We start from the raw sequence: 18,000 nt of genomic DNA, 5'->3' as shown, positions 1-18,000 counted from the left end.
AAATGGTTCTACTTCTAGGGCTTTCTGGGTTTTGTGCTTAGAAGAAAGAGAGAGAAAGAAAGAGCGAAAAGAAGTAAAGCAGAGGCATTTGTCTCTAGGGTTTGCGTTAGGGTTTTGAACATCTGAGTGAGAATGGGGTTCCAAATGCAGCCATACGGGATACAATCGATGCTGAAAGAGGGCCACAAACACCTCTCCGGTCTCGACGAAGCGGTCATCAAAAACATCGATGCCTGCAAGCAGCTCTCCGCTATCACTCGCACCTCTCTTGGTCCCAATGGTAACCATTTCTTTATATGTCTTCTTTTTTTCACTATCAATAGAAGGAGGGATTGAGACATTCAAGTTTACATATCGCTACGACGTTGTTACTGATAACTGTTTTCTTTATTTCTTTTGCTTTTTGTGTGCGCGAGTCACTATGGTTGTGTGATTGGCCACTTTTTTCAAAGTGATTGAAATTGAAATGATTTAGTGTAATTCTGTATTTGGGCTATCTTTGCTTCATAGATTCACAAAAATATTATAACGTTTTGAACGAAAAATGTCGATCTGAAATGCATGAAAAGGTGGTGGAACTTTGGAAGGTCGAGCTGAATGAGTAAATTGAGAGATCTAGTGCTCCACTTGAATCCACTGCAGCATTGTAGCTACTAACAATTGCGGCAGTAGTCATGATTTCTTGGTCCTAAATGGGATGGAACTGGCATTTGATATATGAAATGAGAAGAGACATTAATGTTTCGAAGTCATGGATTTTTAATGCGTACATCTGGGCTGGGAAATGTAGGGACTGCTGCAGTATCTGTTGTGGGATCACAGAATTAAATATCGTGTTTTTTTGTTTTTCAAAATTTCTGTAGAGCCGAGTAATGTTGCACTAGCTACTTTTTTTTGGTCATTTTAATGCTGTCTTTGATCTGTTAGTCGATTTTCATGCCAAATAGAGAACATGTTTAAGCTTATTAATCTTTTATTCAGGTATGAACAAGATGGTTATTAATCATTTAGACAAGCTCTTTGTCACAAATGATGCTGCCACTATTGTGAATGAACTCGAGGTTCAACATCCTGCTGCCAGGATTCTTGTTTTAGCGAGCAAGGCCCAACAGGAGGAAATTGGGGATGGAGCTAATTTAACGATTTCTTTTTCTGGAGAGCTCCTCCAAAACGCGGAGGAACTTATAAGGATGGGCCTGCACCCAAGTGAGATAATCAGTGGATACACCAAAGCAATAAATAAGGTCTGTTGATGCCTTCTGACTTGGGTGGATGATTTGTGTGCTTGCATTCAAGTATTTCTGAATGTACTCGTCTGATTTTTGTTTTCTACTTTTAAATTTTCAGACAATTGAAATCTTAGAAGAACTGGTCGAGAAGGGTTCTGAGAATATGGATGTGCGTGATAAGAATCAAGTCATTTCTCGAATGAAAGCTGCTGTTGCTAGCAAGCAATTTGGTCAAGAAGATATTTTGTGCTCGCTTGTTGCTGATGTAATTATATTCTGCCTGCTTTTGATTGTTATTGACCAGTTATTCTATATAGGGATTTTAGTGTTAAGTTCTGATTGTACCGCTTTTTTTGGGGGGGTGTTTGGTGATGTAGGCATGCATCCAAGTGTGCCCCAAAAACCCAGCAAATTTTAATGTGGATAATGTCCGTGTTGCTAAGCTATTGGGAGGGGGCTTGCATAATTCTACTGTTGTTCGTGGTTTGGTTTTGAAAAGTGATGCCATGGGGAGTATAAAGCGAGTGGAGAAGGCAAAGGTTAGCACTGTTATGCACTTGCACATTGAAAGAATAAATATTTTCAAGAATTCTTCTGGATTGTCTAGGTTGCTTATTTTCATTTTTTAATACTTTGGTCAAGTTATTCAGTTTTGAATACTTCCATTATTCCTTAATGGTGTTAGTACTCCTTGTTGTATGCTTTAGTTTTATTTAAAAGGACGAGCACTCGATGAAGCTCCATAGAACATTCAGTGTTGGGATGAAATATTTTGCGATTACTTCAGGAATCTGACCTCGTTGTTATTTGGTTTTAATGTGCTTCAGTGTTTTGTATTTGCAAAACAAAGGTTCTGGTTTTAAAGGTTTTGTGTTGTTAGTGTTAAGATTTTATATTCCAAACAGATCATTGGTAGATGTAATTGACAAATGTTTCTAAAAGTTTGAAATTAGGGATGCTAACTCTGTACGCTACCCAGTATTGGCCCTTTATTTCTGTGACGAAATTGACTGTTTTTATGTGTTAATTTAATGTGGAAAGTCCTTTTATTCAGGGTTTGGAAGTTTTATCTTCTGTTGATGTTTTTCTTTTAGGTTGCTGTATTTGCTGGTGGAGTTGATACATCTGCAACTGAAACAAAAGGAACTGTCTTAATTCATACTGCTGAGCAGGTAATCTTGATGAGGAGCATCTCTTCTGGTTGCTGTTCTATCTACAACCTTTCAATTTTATATGATACTATTCTATTGGTCACTGTTTTTTTGGTGGCTATTCTTTTTTCATATTGTCTAATCTGATAGAGACCAATTGCTTTTTTTTTTTTGGGTAGTTGTTTCATTCATCTAATCTAATAGTTTCTCTCTCTCTCTCTCCAAAGTGATGTCTTCCTTCCATGCATCACTAGTTCACTTTTTCATGGCTTTAGTATATTTTTTTTTAAGATTTAATTTATGTCAAACATGCCTCTCTTATAGTTGCTACTTGCAATGCTTTGCGGAAGCCTGTTATTGTTTGTGCTTACAGCTGGGTCAATGAGGATTCATTTCTAAACAAGACAAGTTTACCTGGGAGCCTCCTCCTTGCTCAGCCCCCTTGTTAGTAGCTGAAATATAGGCACATGCCTTTTTCATATCTCAACAAATATAGTAGTACTGGTTTCATGTGTTTAATCACTTGACCATTAGTTGTGGATGATTGTTGATTTTTTACTTTTGTTAATAATTTTAATAATTTTCCTTCCATTTCATGTGATTGGATCTTTCTGTTTTTTTTTTCCCACCCAATTGTTTTCACCCTGTTATATTTTCCTATTGGTAAGCGGCATATCTGATATTGGTTGCTACTCCTTCCACACTGGGATTTTGTGCAAATTATCTTTCTTTCTTTAAGGGTTTCTTGTATCTTCACTGTCAACCTTCTTCTTTGTGTCTTCTTGGCATCGGGCAGCTAGAGAATTATTCAAAAACTGAAGAAGCAAAAGTTGAGGAGCTTATCAAAGCAGTTGCGGATTCAGGTGCTAAAATAATTGTCAGTGGAGCAGCAGTTGGAGAGATGGCATTGCACTTCTGTGAGCGTTACAAGTATGTCATATGCATTACTATTGTACTAATTCACAATATAGATAAGTCTGCCAATATATGTTAACGTTTATAATATTCTATCCCTTAGATTCCTAAAAGAGTTTTAGTGTTTCTAATTTTGTAGTTCTTGCATGCAGGCTCATGGTTCTGAAAATCAGTTCAAAATTTGAATTGCGTCGGTTTTGCCGTACAACTGGTGCTGTTGCCATGGTAACTATACTAGGGATTGATATTTATGGACCTTTTAATTGCTCTCTAATTTTTTTTTCTTCTTGTGTCAGTTGAAGCTGTGTCAGCCTAACCCAGATGATTTGGGACATGTTGATTCTATTTCAGTTGAGGAAATTGGTGGTGTTAGGGTATGTTGAAGATGTTGCCTCAGTATAGCATTTTTTCCTGAACTTATTTGTTTCTTTCTTCCCCAATGTTTGAGTGATGTGTTTTTCCTTTTCTAAATGAATATGTTTAGGTGACTGTTGTCAAGAATGAAGAAGGTGGGAACACGGTTTCCACTGTGGTTTTACGAGGAAGTACCGATAGTATACTAGATGACCTTGAAAGAGCAGTTGATGATGGAGTCAACACCTACAAGGTGATTTCTGAAGAATACTTGAAATTTTGTATTTTCTGAAATTCTAGTCATGCTATGCCTTATGAAGTACAGCTGGATTCAAGTTCTTTTGGGGTTTCTATGATTGTTATTTGCATCAGTTTTTATGTTAGTGCTTTTTTAATACTTTTTCTTTTGTCAGGCTATGTGCCGGGACAGCCGTATTGTACCTGGAGCTGCAGCTACTGAGATTGAGTTAGCTAGAAGAGTGAAGGAATTCTCTTATAAAGAAACAGGGTATTTTATTTGTTTTCTCCTCTTTTCCCCTATCGCCTAAAATTACAAACATCTCTCCTTTCAGTAGTTTCGAGATGTATAACTGCTCCTATACCAACATTTCTCTTCCATTTGGGCAAACAAGAGAAAGAAATAGCGAAAATGAGATGGAACAATGGCTTTATGTGTGCTTATATGTTGCTCAAATTGTTTCTGCAGATTGGATCAATTTGCAATAGCAAAATTTGCTGAAAGCTTTGAGATGGTTCCTAGAACACTGGCCGAAAATGCTGGGCTTAATGAAATGGAGATCATATCTTCTCTATATGCTGGACATGCATCTGGAAATAGCAAAGTGGGTATTGACTTGGAGGAAGGTGTTTGCAAGGATGTCTCAACTTTGAATGTCTGGGACCTCTACATCACTAAGTAAGCTGGTTTTTATTGTCTTATTACTTTAATTATGCTTTTTTCAAAACTTGTGTTACCTGTTTGTTATTTCCGTTGTGTGATGCAACACAGCATCTGAAGATTTGTCTCATACGTAAAGGGGGAACGCTTACATCCTTTGTCTTAGGGTGGTGTCACTTATTTCTTCTGTTGGTTATTAATAAGTTTGGTTTGTCTGAATTCTATGTACTTGAGCTTTGTGCCATTTCTCAGCAGGGTCCCTGACGTAGTATCATTAAATATGTAGCTATAATCCCAAGGGGTTGGCCCAAGTGGTGGATGCCTTGGTCTTAAGGTTTGCTCCCTTCAAGGTCCAAGGTTTAACACCTCATAGGTGCAAACAATCTCTTGGGGCTACACCCCTTGGTGAAAAGTCAGCGATTTAACCAGTTCTATGTAGAAAAACTTCTGAGGGTGCGGTGCACGGGATTAGGGTTTACTCTACAGGGGTGAGTCTGAAGGGCCTTGCCTTGGAGAGGTTCCCCGACATAAAAATAAAAATGTAGCTATCATCTTCTTATGAGCGATTAAGATTGTGGGATGGCAAAACTGCCATTAGCTTGATGTGGAGTTGTTTGCACCAGAATATTTGTATGTTTTTGGCCTAAAAACTGTCATATTATCGTTTTTAGCAAAGAATTTTATTTGCCCTAGGCTAACCAATTAGTCTTATAAAGTTTCTTGTCCTCTCTCCTTTCTATCATCTTGTTATGAGACTCATTGTTTTGCCATTATTAGGGTTTTTTTTTAATACCAACATTCATTATATTTATATACAGTACAAGCATAATTCACCCCCTCCCTTTTCTCCTGTATTTGCTCAGAATTTATAATATATATATTCTTTCCTTAATTTTTCTTTCCTTGGGTTTTTATACAGGTTTTTTGCACTCAAATATGCTGCAGATGCTGCATGCACTGTACTACGGGTAGACCAGGTAATTAACTAGTATTTTAGTCAAATCTTTTTCTGTTTATCAAGGATGGAAGTACTGCCTTTTGCTTGAACTTTCAAATGTAACATGGTTTAGATTTTAAGCATTAAAACTCTACAAAGTACATAGACTGAACGTCTTTTTTTAGACCCTTTTTTCTTTTTGGCTAAACCATGCTTTATAGTTAATAAAGGGATTGCACTTTTTTCCACCCTAAACCATTAGATCATTTGCAATTTTAAATTTGAGCAATCATTCCCCTAAACTACCGGATTAGTTGCAATGTTTCCTACCGTCAAAATTTTCTCAGTTTTGGTCATATTTAGCCTTAAGTTTCATATACCTACCACATTTACTCTGCCATAATTTTGATGGTGGATATTAGCAAAAGGTTTATTTGAAGGTCTAGTATAATGAAAATGGAGTAGATTTTAATGGTAGAGGACATTAAAGTTGATTTAATAGTTTAGTAGGTTGATTTCTCTAACATAAAGTTTAGGTGGACAATTGCAATTGACCTCATTGTTTAAGGTGGGAAATGCAATTTGCCCTTAAGAAAGGATTGGAATTGGATGTAGAAACTCATGACAAATTCCTTCCATTTTTTCATTTTTCCCTAGAAAAAAATTGTTGTTATGATCTTGGAGAAAACTAGAATTGATGTTATGATCTTATATCATTTTTTTCCTTTCTTTTTCTTTTTTCTCTGTTTAAAGTAACTGATTGGTAGATATCAACCCCATAAGTGAGAGTTTCTTTTTCCTTATAGAGAAGGTGTTAAGATTTTTATTCTTCTGTGAAACTCCTTGTGGTAATATAGTGTGTAATAGATGGTTTGGATGAATTATGATTTGGCTAAAACTTAATGTTACAAGGACAGGAGAGGAAGATGGATTTTCAAAGATAGATTTGGTTGTCTGTCTGAAACAACTTGCATTTTGGAATTTCTGTTGCTTATATTGTTAATTACAAATTGGTGTAAGACCGTTTAATTAATTATAAAGCATTGGGAGCTGTATCTCACCTTCTGCTGTAATTTTCTTTCCGAGTAAGTTTTATTGATGATAGTATTCCTTTCTATGCGGCACAGATTATAATGGCAAAGCCAGCAGGTGGTCCAAAGAGAGGTGATCAGCCTGCGGGGATGGATGAGGACTAGTTTCAGTGGAAATTAATCTCTTATCTTGCTTTTGTCTCGCAAGGAAGTTTCCTGAACTTGGTTAGGCATCTCGTTTTCTTTCAGATGTCAAAAAACTTGTGTTTAAAAAAAAAATTTTGTTTGACGTAGGAAAAATGTATTAAATTAGTGTGAGGATTGGGAATGCTGGTTGTTTTTAGTTTAATATATCAGCCTGTAGCTTTTTAATGGAAACGTGATTGTGGTTTGAACCTTTCTTTCGGAAAAATTAACTTGTCATTTTGAAAAGAAGCTATTGGTACGACCAAGTTTAATTTGTAAATGTTGGGTATTTACTATTTTGGATTGGCCTTGTGCATCAAATATTGACATGATTATATAGTTTTACATTTTTTAAATTTTTTAAAAGATGTGCTAACATTGGTTTTATATACATCATTAAATGCACTAATTTTAAATTGTGACAATAAAATGAATATTATGAATTTCATGTGAAATGGAGAGGATTTTATTCCCATAAAAAAAAAAAAAACCCAATTAGTTTAGATTTTGAAACATTTTCAAGAATGTAGACAAACAAAAACCCCGTGTATCATTCTCAAACCAAGATATGTGAATCAAGAGCTTCTCAATATCTCCGCAAACGTGCGATAGGGAAACAGAATAGAAAGAGAGGAGATCTTCTACAATTCTTAAAACTTTTTACCATGTAGTCCATGTACAATCCCTTAAATAATAAATATCAATCACGTAATTTAAAAGCAATTATAGTGGATATTAGCAAAAAAGTTTTATCAAGTGATAAGCACGTAAATCTAAAGGTTTAGTATAATGAGAATTGGATGGCTTTAATGTTAGGGGGCAGTGCGACTCACTAGGAGGCTGATTTCTCTAATTTAATATTTAGGTGGACACTGCAACTGACCTCATTGTCTAAGGTGGGAGATGCAATTGGATGTAGAAACACTCGGCAATTTTTTTTTTTTACTCAAATAGTAAGGATATACTTAAATAGAAAATTAGCATCATCCCCACCATTTTTAATTTTATTTTTCCCTAGAAAAAAAATGATACTTGAATAGAAAATTAACATCATTCTAATGTATCAGCCTGTAGCTTTCAACTGAAAACGTGATTGTGGCTTTGAGCCTTCTTTCGTCAAACTATAAATGATTTTCATTTCTCTGAAAACGAATAAAAAAAAAAAAAAAAGGGAGAAAAAGTGCAAAGTATAAAGCCAAAACATTTGGGAGTATAAGGATGAGGCTGGCGGACTAGTCAGTGGTGTGTGTCATGTGTGGAAGCTGTTAAAAGAGTTTCTTTCTTCTTCCCCATGGCTTCTCTTCTTCCCTTCTCTCTCCCAAAACCAAACGTAATAAGGGCCACTTCATCTCCTGCAACCACCCTTTCCGTACCAGAGACTCTTGATGAGAAATTTGGCCGGAAAGGCATCAAGTTCTTGGAGTCCAACAATGTTCCATTTGTGGAGCTGACAGTTCGAAATGGCAGCTCCACAAGGCTTCGAATACCCGATGCCCATGTCACTTCATACAAGCCCAAAGTCTACTGGAAAGATGATGGCTTTGAGGAGGTTTTATATACAATTCCAGCCGGAGGAGCAGATTCTACCAAAGCCAAGGGTGGGATAGGCTTGGTCATCAATGATCTTTCGGACCCTGGTTCTAAAGGGAAACCACTTCTCTCAACTTCTGAATGGACTGTAAAAGATGTTGATTCCGATGCAATTGATGCTCTTCAGGTACTCATTTATCCATATTCCTATTCTAAAGAGTAAACCCATTATGGTCATAAGGCAATTGAGATGACACATTCTTTATCACAATCGATGATTTCTCCATATTATTCATTGGTTGGTTCTAATTTAGTGGAATTAAGAGAACAAAGGCATTATTGGAAGTTGTTTCTGGAGAACAAAAGCTAATTATTACTTTATATTTCATATACTCAGTGTGAATAGAGATGAAGATTGTCCAGAAATTATAGAATTTTGAGAAGAAATAATATTTTTTTCCCCACTTTTTTCTCTGTTCTTCTCTGTTGCAGGTTGAGTTGAGCTGTACTTGTGGAACACTTGATATTACTTATGTTGTCTCACTGTATCCACTAAGCATGGCAACAGCTGTTATTGTGAAGAACAATGGGCGCAAGGCAGTGACTTTAACCAATGCTATACTGAGCCATTTCAGATTTAAAAAACGAAGTGGAGCAGCCATTCAAGGTCTTCAAACCTGTTCTTACTGCTCACACCCTCCTCTGTCTTCCCCTTTTGAAATTTTATCACCTGCTGAAGCAATGAAAACTGAATCTCCCGGATGGTTCTCTTTTGGCTCTGAGGCTGAAGATAAACCGGGGTCTTGGACTCAACAAGATGTGCCTTTCACCATTTTGAAAAACAAGCTCAGCCGAGTTTATGCTGCCCCTCCTGAAGAGAGATTGAAGGCATTTTATAACACCCCACCTTCAAAATATGAAACACTTGATCAGGTAACCTCATGATTTTCCACTTCTAATCCAGGAAAGCCTATAACAAATAGTACTATATCTGTAATGAATATTGTGCAGCTTTCTTTTATGTGTTTCATTGATTAAAAACTTGGGGTGCAATGGAAGTTAAACATATTTTAGGAATATGGGGAAAGAAATGATGCATTTAGAAGAAATATCTAGCTTTCATGTTATACTTATTTGTTTTGGTTCTACTTGATTCTTATAATGTTGTAGGGACGTGAGCTGTTCTTCAGGGTGATACGGATGGGTTTTGAAGACATATATTTGTCCAGCCCAGGTTCCTTGTCAGAGAAGTATGGGAAGGAATACTTCATCTGCACTGGCCCTGCTTCAATGCTAGTGCCTGTGATTGTGAAACCCGGTGAAGATTGGAGGGGGGCACAGGTTATTGAGCATGATAATTTGTAATACCAACTTTCAAAGAATTTTGAGCAGTTTTCCTTTACAAAAATTCCCTTGCTAATTGCAAAGTTGTATCCAAACCCAACTAAGTTCCTCACTTCGATCTTGTGCTTGTAAATACCAAGTTAAGGTTCTGTGCTGATTGTATAATATGGGAAATAAACTTGGAGAAGGCACTACTACATTGATCAATTTATAGAATGCTTTAAATGTAAATTAGTTTTTGTTGGTCAAATAGCCCCCCCTTCAAATCCACTCTTGTATAAGAGGTACTTGATGAAAATCAATAAGAGGGCGAGGTGATCCCTCACATTTACAGTTCATTGTGGTATAATATTACAAAATTTTCCTGTGTTTTTTCTAAATTTTGTTTTTTGAACCTCAGTTTTCAATTTGACCAAGTTAAAACTCGAATTTATAAAAAATTTAAATTTAAGATCTCTATCAATTTTTTCCTCTTTTTTTTTTTTCCTTAAATAAATAAAAAGATGACATGAAAACATTATTATGACATTCTTATTAAAATAAAAAAAATTAAAAAAAAAAGGTAAAAACAAAAAAATCAGACAGGGTGCTTGCGAATTGCCGTTTCTATCGAGTGGCTCGCAGCCACTCTTTTTTTTTTTTTTTATTATTATTTTTTAATGATAATAACACAATGGTATTTTACGTCATTTTTGTTATTTATTTCAGAAAATAAAATGGACAGAAGTGGGATTTGATAAAAAAAAAAAAAAAAAAAAAGGCTAGGATTTGGAATATTTTTCTTTTTCTTTTTAGCTTTGCACCTTATCAACCCTTCATTTAAAGGTGGAAATTCGCTATTCAAAATTTCATTACATGTAGGCATCTGTGGGATCAAGAGACAAGAGGTTATTCCAGCAAAAAAAAAAAAAAATCGGAGCAAAAGAAAAAGGTAAAAGAAGGCAACCACTTGTCATGTTATCCACTTCAAAGCTTAATGCATTCTTTTTGGCCTCAAGCCAATGAGGATAAGATGACCCCCACCGTCTTTCTTTCCATAATATGAATATCTAAAGCTACTCCCCATGGAAGCGCCTGCCATAAGACCATGGCCTGCACTTCACTGTTCTCACCCAATTTCATTCCCATATCCACCACAACACCTGCTAAACATTTGGTTTCATCCCACCCTTGTCTTTATCCATGTCGTTTTGTTCACTACTACAATAGCAAGAGAGAATTCCCACTGCCAGCAGTGGCTTCAATCCCCTACCAGCCCATCAATGTGGACTACTTGGAGGGAGAATTCAGTGGCCATGGTGTCACCTTTGAAGGCATTGGTGATAGCTGCGTTGCCAAGATGGGATTGGAAAATGGAAGCACTGCCACCTTGATGCTGCCAAGTGGCTTAATTTCATCCTACAAGACTCCCATGTGGCATGGCGGCATGGTTGAATTGCTGCACACATCAGTCTCTAAGGGGGAGAATGGTGGAGCTGTCATTCAAGGAGGGGTGTCTTTGGACTTTGATTGTTGCAGTGAAGGCCAAGTTTCATGGTCTCCGCACAATTGGACTCTTCTTGGTGTAAAAGGCGATGCTCAAGAATCTATTCAGGTGTGTTTCTTTGTTTGGTTCATGACGTAAGACTTAATTCTATTTAATTTAGATAAATTCTCAGTGAAAGAATATATATGAACTGGTCGAATGCAGGTAGAGCTGATAAGCAGGGATTTAGAGAACATGGTTGAAGTAAAATACATTGTGACTCTCCAAGAAGATATCTTAAGCTCTGAGATTGTAGTCTCCAACTCAAAGTCTTCATTGCTGCAACTTAGGGGGTCCATTGTAAGCCATTTGACAGTGAGCACGCCTGATGCTACATATGCAATCGGGTTAGAAGGGTCAAATTTCTTCAACAGGCCACCATTTTTGACAAATTTTGGAATAATCCCTCCAGACTTCGGCCAGAAAAATGAATCTGGTTTTGGCCAATTATGGGGTCAAATGGCACTGAAAGGACCTTTGTCTGGCTGGGGTACAAGAAATCCAAACGCAGATGAGGCAGCAGAAAGCAGCCTAAGAGAAAGGGAAGAGGAAATGGTGGGTGAAGAAGATGACAACTATAAGCACTTAACAGAAGAATTGAGTCGGATATACACCAGTGCGCCCCGGAATTTCACAGTCATTGACAGGGTACTTTTCTCTTACAATAACCAAATTCTAACATCTCCCTGTAAATTGCTGCAATATCGATACTTACACTACAAATAATTGTACTTGATAAAGCATTTAAACCAACTTATTGAGTTTTGGTAACATTCATGTATCTTGCACATTTAGAACATGGACTTCTAGAATCTCACACATAGCTTTTGTTCCCCAGAGGGCTTTTGTTTCTGCAACAAGTCCATTCTAGAAGGTAGCTTACATACGATACTAACAAAAATTACTGACTTTGTTTTTGCACACTATTCATAAGGAGGCCATCCACTGATCCACACAGTTGTTGGTGACCTTTTCATACAAAAATGAACCATTTTCTTCCTGTTTCCTTTCTGACCTTTATCATCGAACAGGGTAGAAGAAACTCAGTGGTGGTCGGAAGGGATGGATTTGATGAACTATACATGTTCAGTCCTGGCTCAAGCTATGAATATTACAGCACGTACTCTTATGTATGTGTTGGCCAATCAGCCGTGCTTAAACCAATAATCGTGGGTCCTGAAGAACATTGGAGAGGTGGGCAGCAGTTACACAACCCAAATCTCTAAATTATTTATAGGCATGCCATTGCTTTCATGTTATTTGCAGGCAGTATCAAGGGTACATCACTTTGTGCTTCTTTGTGAAAAAATAAGTCGCTGCTTTACTGCTCATCAAGTTGATGTATGGTGCTTTTATCCTGAGTTTAGTATCTTTAAAAAAGAAAATAAAGCATATTTTGTAGGTTACTATTGGGGAGTGGAAATGAAAAGAAATCGTGTTTCTTGTAGCTATCAACCATGGAAAAGGCTTTTGTGCTGTATTTTCTCTAGGAATCATATCAAATGCCCGTAAGGAACATATTACAAAAAAATACCCCAACGTTTACTACTTTCTGTTTTTTTGTGGCTGGATAGCATATGATATGCTGCACCAAGCATGTGCATTCAAAGCTCAAAAAACCTCCAAATTTATGTGCTTGGAATGAATGATGCTCCAGAGCGCCGCCGCATGGAGCATTTTAAAGTGACGGTTGAAATGACGGTTGAAAAAACCTATCGTTTCTAGAAGTCTCAAGCCTTATGAAACCCTAAGCTCCCCTCCAGAGCGCCGCCGCCTCAGGGGAGGAGGGATGCCCGTTGCCTGCATCCCTCCTCCCTTCCTTGCTTCCCGATTTTTGTTTTAGGTTTGTTTCTATTTTGTTGTGCTTGTGTTCTCTTTCGGTGGGTACTGCTTTTGGGGGTTTTCACTCAAACTCTCCCCCTCCTTGTTTGTTTGTGTGTGCCGCCGATCTCCTCCGTGCTCTCTTCGCTGCTCACCGCTCGCTGTCAGGTCTTTTCACGCGCCCCTCCCGCGCCAAGCTTTTTGTGCCACCTTCCGCGGCGGTTTCCGGCCAGCTCGTAATCGGCCTCCTCCGGCTGCCATGACCCGCTTTGAGTGTTTTTCGCATTTATTTTCCTGTTTTGTTGTTTTTCTGTTTTGTATTTCCTTTGAGTTCTCCTGTATTTAGTTTTATTTGCTGTAATTTCTTTCCCTGCATTGGTTTTATTGTCCCTTTATTTCCTTGTATGGTTTTATTTATGCTTGTAATAAGGCTTTCTCCTCCTGCTTTATTGCGCCCGGTTGCTGCCCGATATTACTGGTCCAAACCTTTGGGTTGTGGATGTGAAATTTATCCTGGCCTTCGAGTAGACGAGGATGAGTATCAGCTTGTGGGTTTTGCTCTCAAGGCTAAGGAATAAGTATCAGCTTGGGGGTTTTGCTCTCAAGGCCGATGAATAAGTATCGACTTGGGAGTTTTGCTCTCAAAGTCGAGAAATAAGCGCTACCTATGCATTAGATGGTGTCTGTTTGATACAGATCTGAGTTTTCAACCTGATATTTAATCATAGGTTAACGGATGCTGTGTTTTGGTTGATTTGGTCTGTTGTTGATGACTGTATTTTTAGCTTCGGCTATGATTTACTTTTAAACTTTTTACTCTGTTTGTAAGAGCTTTAAGCTCACAACTTTTATCAATGAATGAGTATGATATGTTTTTTTTTTAAAAAAAAAGAAGGAATGAATGATGCTCCACATTTCAGAGTCTTGTGGCCTATTGAGACTGGTTCTGATAGTGTTGATGTCTCTTAGAGTACATCTTAATATCAGGCAAGTATTGGGATTCAACCAAAACTTTAAAATGAAAAAGTTAAAAGCAATGAAGCACAGAAACTATAGTTCCCAAGAACAACACTACGATTTAGATGATTGAATACTTCAAATATTGTTACAGCACTTGCATGGAATCCTCCAGTAAAAAGATCAGATTTTGAAAAAGATTTTCACCATCAGTCATAGCCCTGATTTACTATTATCACATGAACATGATATGGCGCACATCAAGTCGGAACGAGATAGTAGCCTTCATCCTGGTCATTCATCCAAAGTAGTGGAGTAAAAACTGCCAGCAAAACAAAAAGGAGGCCACAAACAAATTTTGAAGTAGTCTTTTGACGAGCCTTTTGAAGGACGGGCCTCTGAGTTTCAGTTTTATCTTCAGGAACTGCTTCTTGGGACACATGCAAATCAGCATCAGTAAGAACATCATCAGTTGATGAAACTGATTCACGGCCACCTTGGTACTCCTCGCCATTGGCATATATGCTTCCATTTTCTTTGCCATTACAGTTCATATCATGTGAAAAACCATTTTGGTCATATTTGGCAGTCGGGCTCCACTCAATATTGCTCGAGGATAGACTTCTGCTGAACCTTCTAGCTTGTTTCACAGAAAAGTCCGAGTTCCTATCATTTGGATCCTGAAGAGAGCAAATGAGCTTCCTCGGAGTCCTAAAGATCTTGACGTTTTCAACATTCATCTGAGTGCGCGACCTCTGAAGCACAAAAAAGAGGGAGTGGCAATGTGTTAATGGGCCAAAATCAGTAACACAAAAGAACATAGAATCGAACTACCAAAATGGCAGAGTTCGATAAATGAAAGGTTCAATTAGAAGCACGACAGAGGACAAGAACACAACTTACAATACTTTCCAAACATCGACAGCCTTAATGGGCTGGAAACCAAGTTCATAGTCATAGGAAAAGCAAAGTTTCAAAAAACAAAAAAAAGTTATAAAGAAACTTATACTTTCAAGAGAACAGACGGCTTCTTCTTAAAAATGTCTTGTTAACCATAAACTTAAAAGTGTCCATCAATTCTATATCTTGGGCACGACGGTTTCTTCTTCAATATAGAAACAAACGCAAACAGAAAATTATGATAACATGTATATGATCAGCATACCAGGGGACTAGTCGTAGTGCTTTTTGAAATTCCATTCCTAGGATTTCTGTGCAAGAACCCTGCAAATTCCTCTGTGTAATCTCCTCCATTACAAGTAAATTCATTACTCCCAGTGTATGTATTAGATATGGGACTTCCACGAACAGCCTCTGAGAACAAACCATCCTTGAGAGACACATCAACCCCTCCATTCTCATAACTCCAAAGCTTCCGGTTCACACTTCTACGATCATACTCTGAATTCTGAGAAACCTGCGTCATTGAAATGGGAGACTCAACTAATGACTCATATCCAAGAAAGGAATCAAGAGTCTGTGATTCAGGCGACGCAGATGAAGGAGATCTATCACCAGCTCTCCATAAATCCCTCCTACTACGCTCTCTCCGAATAAAATTTGATCCAGTGTTTGAATCGGGACCATTCTCAACATTTGACCCCTTCATGGCAGCTATTCTCCTTGCAGTTTGCAAAGCTTCAAAAGCAGCACCTCTGACATAAGCCATCCTATCAGATTGACACTTCTCCATCTCTTCAATTATCAACTCAAGCTCAGAGAATATGCTCCTGGCATCCAAACTCCTCATCAGGAAATTCACCATTTGTATAGCCAACAACCGTTTCTGAGAATTACTCTCAGCAACCCCAGCTGTCAATATCTGCAAACCAGACTGTATTAACAGTCTTGCATATGCTTCAACAATTAAACCATTACGCTTTGCCAAAGCCATCACCAGACCCATATGTGAATTAGTCTGAGTGGACTTCTCTTCCAAAGCAGCGGCGACATTTTGACAAACCTTACTAACCATATCATCGGAAGCAAACCTCCAATTATCCGAATCCACAAGAGCCTTTAAGCAAAGGGCAGCCCCAGAGGTCAGGCACTCTTGAGAACCCAAGAGAGAATCAGAAAGAGGCTTACAGATAGAATGAATTATATGCCTCTTCTTCTCTTCTGGGGTAGTTGGGTCGATCCCATATCGTGCAATGGCTGGAACCACCTTCGAACAAGCCTGTTGAAGAGGAAAAGATCCTGCGCTCGAAGCTAGGGTCGAGATTATGCATGACATGATGCTGTCTATCAAAGGAACAATTTTGACACCGTGAACACGGGCAAGAACTTCATAGAGCGAAATTGTGCACTCCCCAGACAAAGAGCCAGTTCCCTTGTTTTCTGAAACTTGGGCTAGAAAAAGTGGAATTGTCTTGGAGTCCAAATCTTTCACATAGGATTTCAGTGTTTTCATTGCTGATTTACGACTGTCAGCATCTTTGTCAAGATTTGCCAACTCTCGCCGAAGTATTGGGCTAAGATTCCTACCCATTGTTGACCTATAACAATCCAAGAAAAATGTCAGTGAAACTACTTAGGTGGAATCATAACCATTTGAGATAATCTCCTCAGAAAACGTGTCAAAAAATCCTCAGTTAAATGTGAAAAAGGACTAAAAGATCAAAACTTTGAAGGTTTTTGTGGAAGATTTCAGTCCTCTTCGCGATTAAGAGCGTGTATATGGCACCTGAATCCAATACTTTTTACCGGGAAGATTACTGATTTATTGCGGCAGGAGTAGTGGGTGCTTGACTGTCAAAATTTTCCGGTCTCTATATGAACCGATATCAATAAAAACTCTTTTACAATTAACACTTGAAGAGTGTACCATCTAATCACAGTGGACACTGCAATTCCCATTCTTTCTCGTTTGTCAAATACAATTGCTGGAATATGTGTTCTTTCCTTTCTTCAAGATTAACATCGACAAAATGCTAACATATGCGAAATCGATGAATTGAAGCATGGAACGTGGAAAATAAAATAATAAAATGAAGATATCTTATCATGATTTTGAAAGTTAGAGTTTTTCTTGGGCCAAAAAACAAATAAAGATCTAAAATTTGAAACTACATTCTTGCCTTCTGTGTCAAATTCTTTCAGTAACCAAAAGAGTACTCTTTGATAGAAAAAAAAATGAGAAGGGTGTTTCTTCTATGGTCAAAATAACAAAACAAAATATACTCTTTCTCAAAATTTACTGTGTCAAACTCAAGAAAGCATGTGGGTATCTCACATTTCGAACTATAACAACATATAAAGAATCAAGAAGAGCACAAAAATATAAAGTTGCAAGAACAGAGAGCGTGCCTACAGAGAGAAAGCGTAATCTTTTGCCCTTCCGTCTGCTTCTTCTTCTTCTTCTTCTTTGTGTTAAAGGGCGTGCTTTGAACGCTCTATGAAATATGATTTCTGTCTTATGTAGAGGAACAGAGATATCTCAGAAAAGAAGTAATGCGGGAATCTGCTTCAAATGAAATGGAAATCAGAAAATGCAAGAATTTAGAACCCAAAAGCCAAAACCAAGCAAGAAATGAGAAGAAAAGAGTGGTGAGAGAGAGGGAAGTGATTTGGGGCGTAGAATTTGGGATGCACTGATAGTCATAGTAAGAAAGTAGCGTGTATTTGGGGGCTGTCTGATTAGGTTTCCTGTTCTGCGTGCTTTTATTGGTTCTTCCCCTCAATTTCAAAATTTTTCTTACAAATCCCACCGCTATCCCCTCTCGTAGCGGGTCCCACTCTCTGACTATTTTAATGGACGATAACGCCCCTCTTGGATTTCAATTGTTCAAATGGTAAATTTGTTGCTCTATTTTGTGTTAGTATATAGGATGTATTTTCTGCTCATTAAAAATATAATTGATTGCAAATTAGATATGTTCGTTCAAATTCAGTCAAGAAGACCTGCTAAGACAAGGAACATACATGGGTTGGCTTATCGAAGGTACCAACGAAAAATTAAAAGAAAGAATAACTTGAGTCGTTTGTCACTTTTACTTATTAAACTGTTGTTGTTACAGTAAAGCGTAAAGCAAGCAGGTTTGATATGACAAATAATTGAGGTTAAAGGTCTCATATGGAATGTGATATATTTACATCAATAGCTTTCCTTTGAGAGATGCT

The 18,000-nt window shown here is 37.6% G+C and overlaps 4 protein-coding genes across 5 annotated transcripts; 3 read left to right on the top strand and 1 right to left on the bottom strand.

Annotated features, from left to right (window-relative positions):
- The first annotated feature begins 9 nt into the window (after positions 1 to 9).
- Positions 10 to 7,000, top strand: LOC132192125 (T-complex protein 1 subunit theta). The gene is made up of 13 exons (XM_059607354.1): positions 10 to 280; positions 982 to 1,244; positions 1,348 to 1,494; positions 1,607 to 1,768; positions 2,324 to 2,401; positions 3,177 to 3,310; positions 3,448 to 3,520; positions 3,592 to 3,669; positions 3,780 to 3,902; positions 4,063 to 4,157; positions 4,356 to 4,565; positions 5,467 to 5,524; positions 6,612 to 7,000. Exons 1-13 carry the CDS (start codon positions 133 to 135, stop codon positions 6,678 to 6,680), a joined length of 1,638 nt encoding a protein of 545 aa, XP_059463337.1. The 5' UTR covers positions 10 to 132; the 3' UTR covers positions 6,681 to 7,000.
- A 934-nt stretch (positions 7,001 to 7,934) lies between these two features.
- Positions 7,935 to 9,913, top strand: LOC132192131 (photosynthetic NDH subunit of subcomplex B 2, chloroplastic). Its single transcript, XM_059607367.1, has 3 exons — positions 7,935 to 8,418; positions 8,724 to 9,164; positions 9,402 to 9,913. The coding sequence occupies exons 1-3, from the start codon at positions 7,993 to 7,995 to the stop codon at positions 9,594 to 9,596; spliced, it is 1,062 nt and encodes a 353-aa protein (XP_059463350.1). The 5' UTR covers positions 7,935 to 7,992; the 3' UTR covers positions 9,597 to 9,913.
- Positions 9,914 to 10,596: 683 nt separating this feature from the next.
- On the top strand, positions 10,597 to 12,395 carry LOC132192155 (protein NDH-DEPENDENT CYCLIC ELECTRON FLOW 5-like). Its single transcript, XM_059607405.1, has 3 exons — positions 10,597 to 11,169; positions 11,266 to 11,748; positions 12,132 to 12,395. The coding sequence occupies exons 1-3, from the start codon at positions 10,663 to 10,665 to the stop codon at positions 12,324 to 12,326; spliced, it is 1,185 nt and encodes a 394-aa protein (XP_059463388.1). The 5' UTR covers positions 10,597 to 10,662; the 3' UTR covers positions 12,327 to 12,395.
- A 1,520-nt stretch (positions 12,396 to 13,915) lies between these two features.
- Positions 13,916 to 17,521, bottom strand: LOC132192154 (protein SINE1-like). Of its 2 annotated transcripts, none has more exons than XM_059607403.1 (3): positions 17,188 to 17,521; positions 15,044 to 16,376; positions 13,916 to 14,633 (listed from the first exon to the last, which is right to left on the bottom strand). In XM_059607403.1, the coding sequence occupies exons 2-3, from the start codon at positions 16,367 to 16,369 to the stop codon at positions 14,139 to 14,141; spliced, it is 1,821 nt and encodes a 606-aa protein (XP_059463386.1). In that variant the 5' UTR covers positions 16,370 to 16,376; positions 17,188 to 17,521; the 3' UTR covers positions 13,916 to 14,138. The 2 variants fall into 2 exon arrangements, with proteins under 2 accessions (XP_059463386.1, XP_059463387.1); XM_059607404.1 differs by having other exon boundaries at positions 17,192 to 17,521.
- Between the last annotated feature and the right edge of the window lie 479 nt (positions 17,522 to 18,000).

The sequence above is a fragment of the Corylus avellana genome, chromosome ca9, assembly GCF_901000735.1.
Source record: "Corylus avellana chromosome ca9, CavTom2PMs-1.0".
In the NCBI taxonomy this organism is placed as follows: Eukaryota; Viridiplantae; Streptophyta; class Magnoliopsida; order Fagales; family Betulaceae; genus Corylus; species Corylus avellana.
Note: the sequence above shows the minus strand (reverse complement) of the source record. Positions and strands in the feature narration are given on the sequence as shown.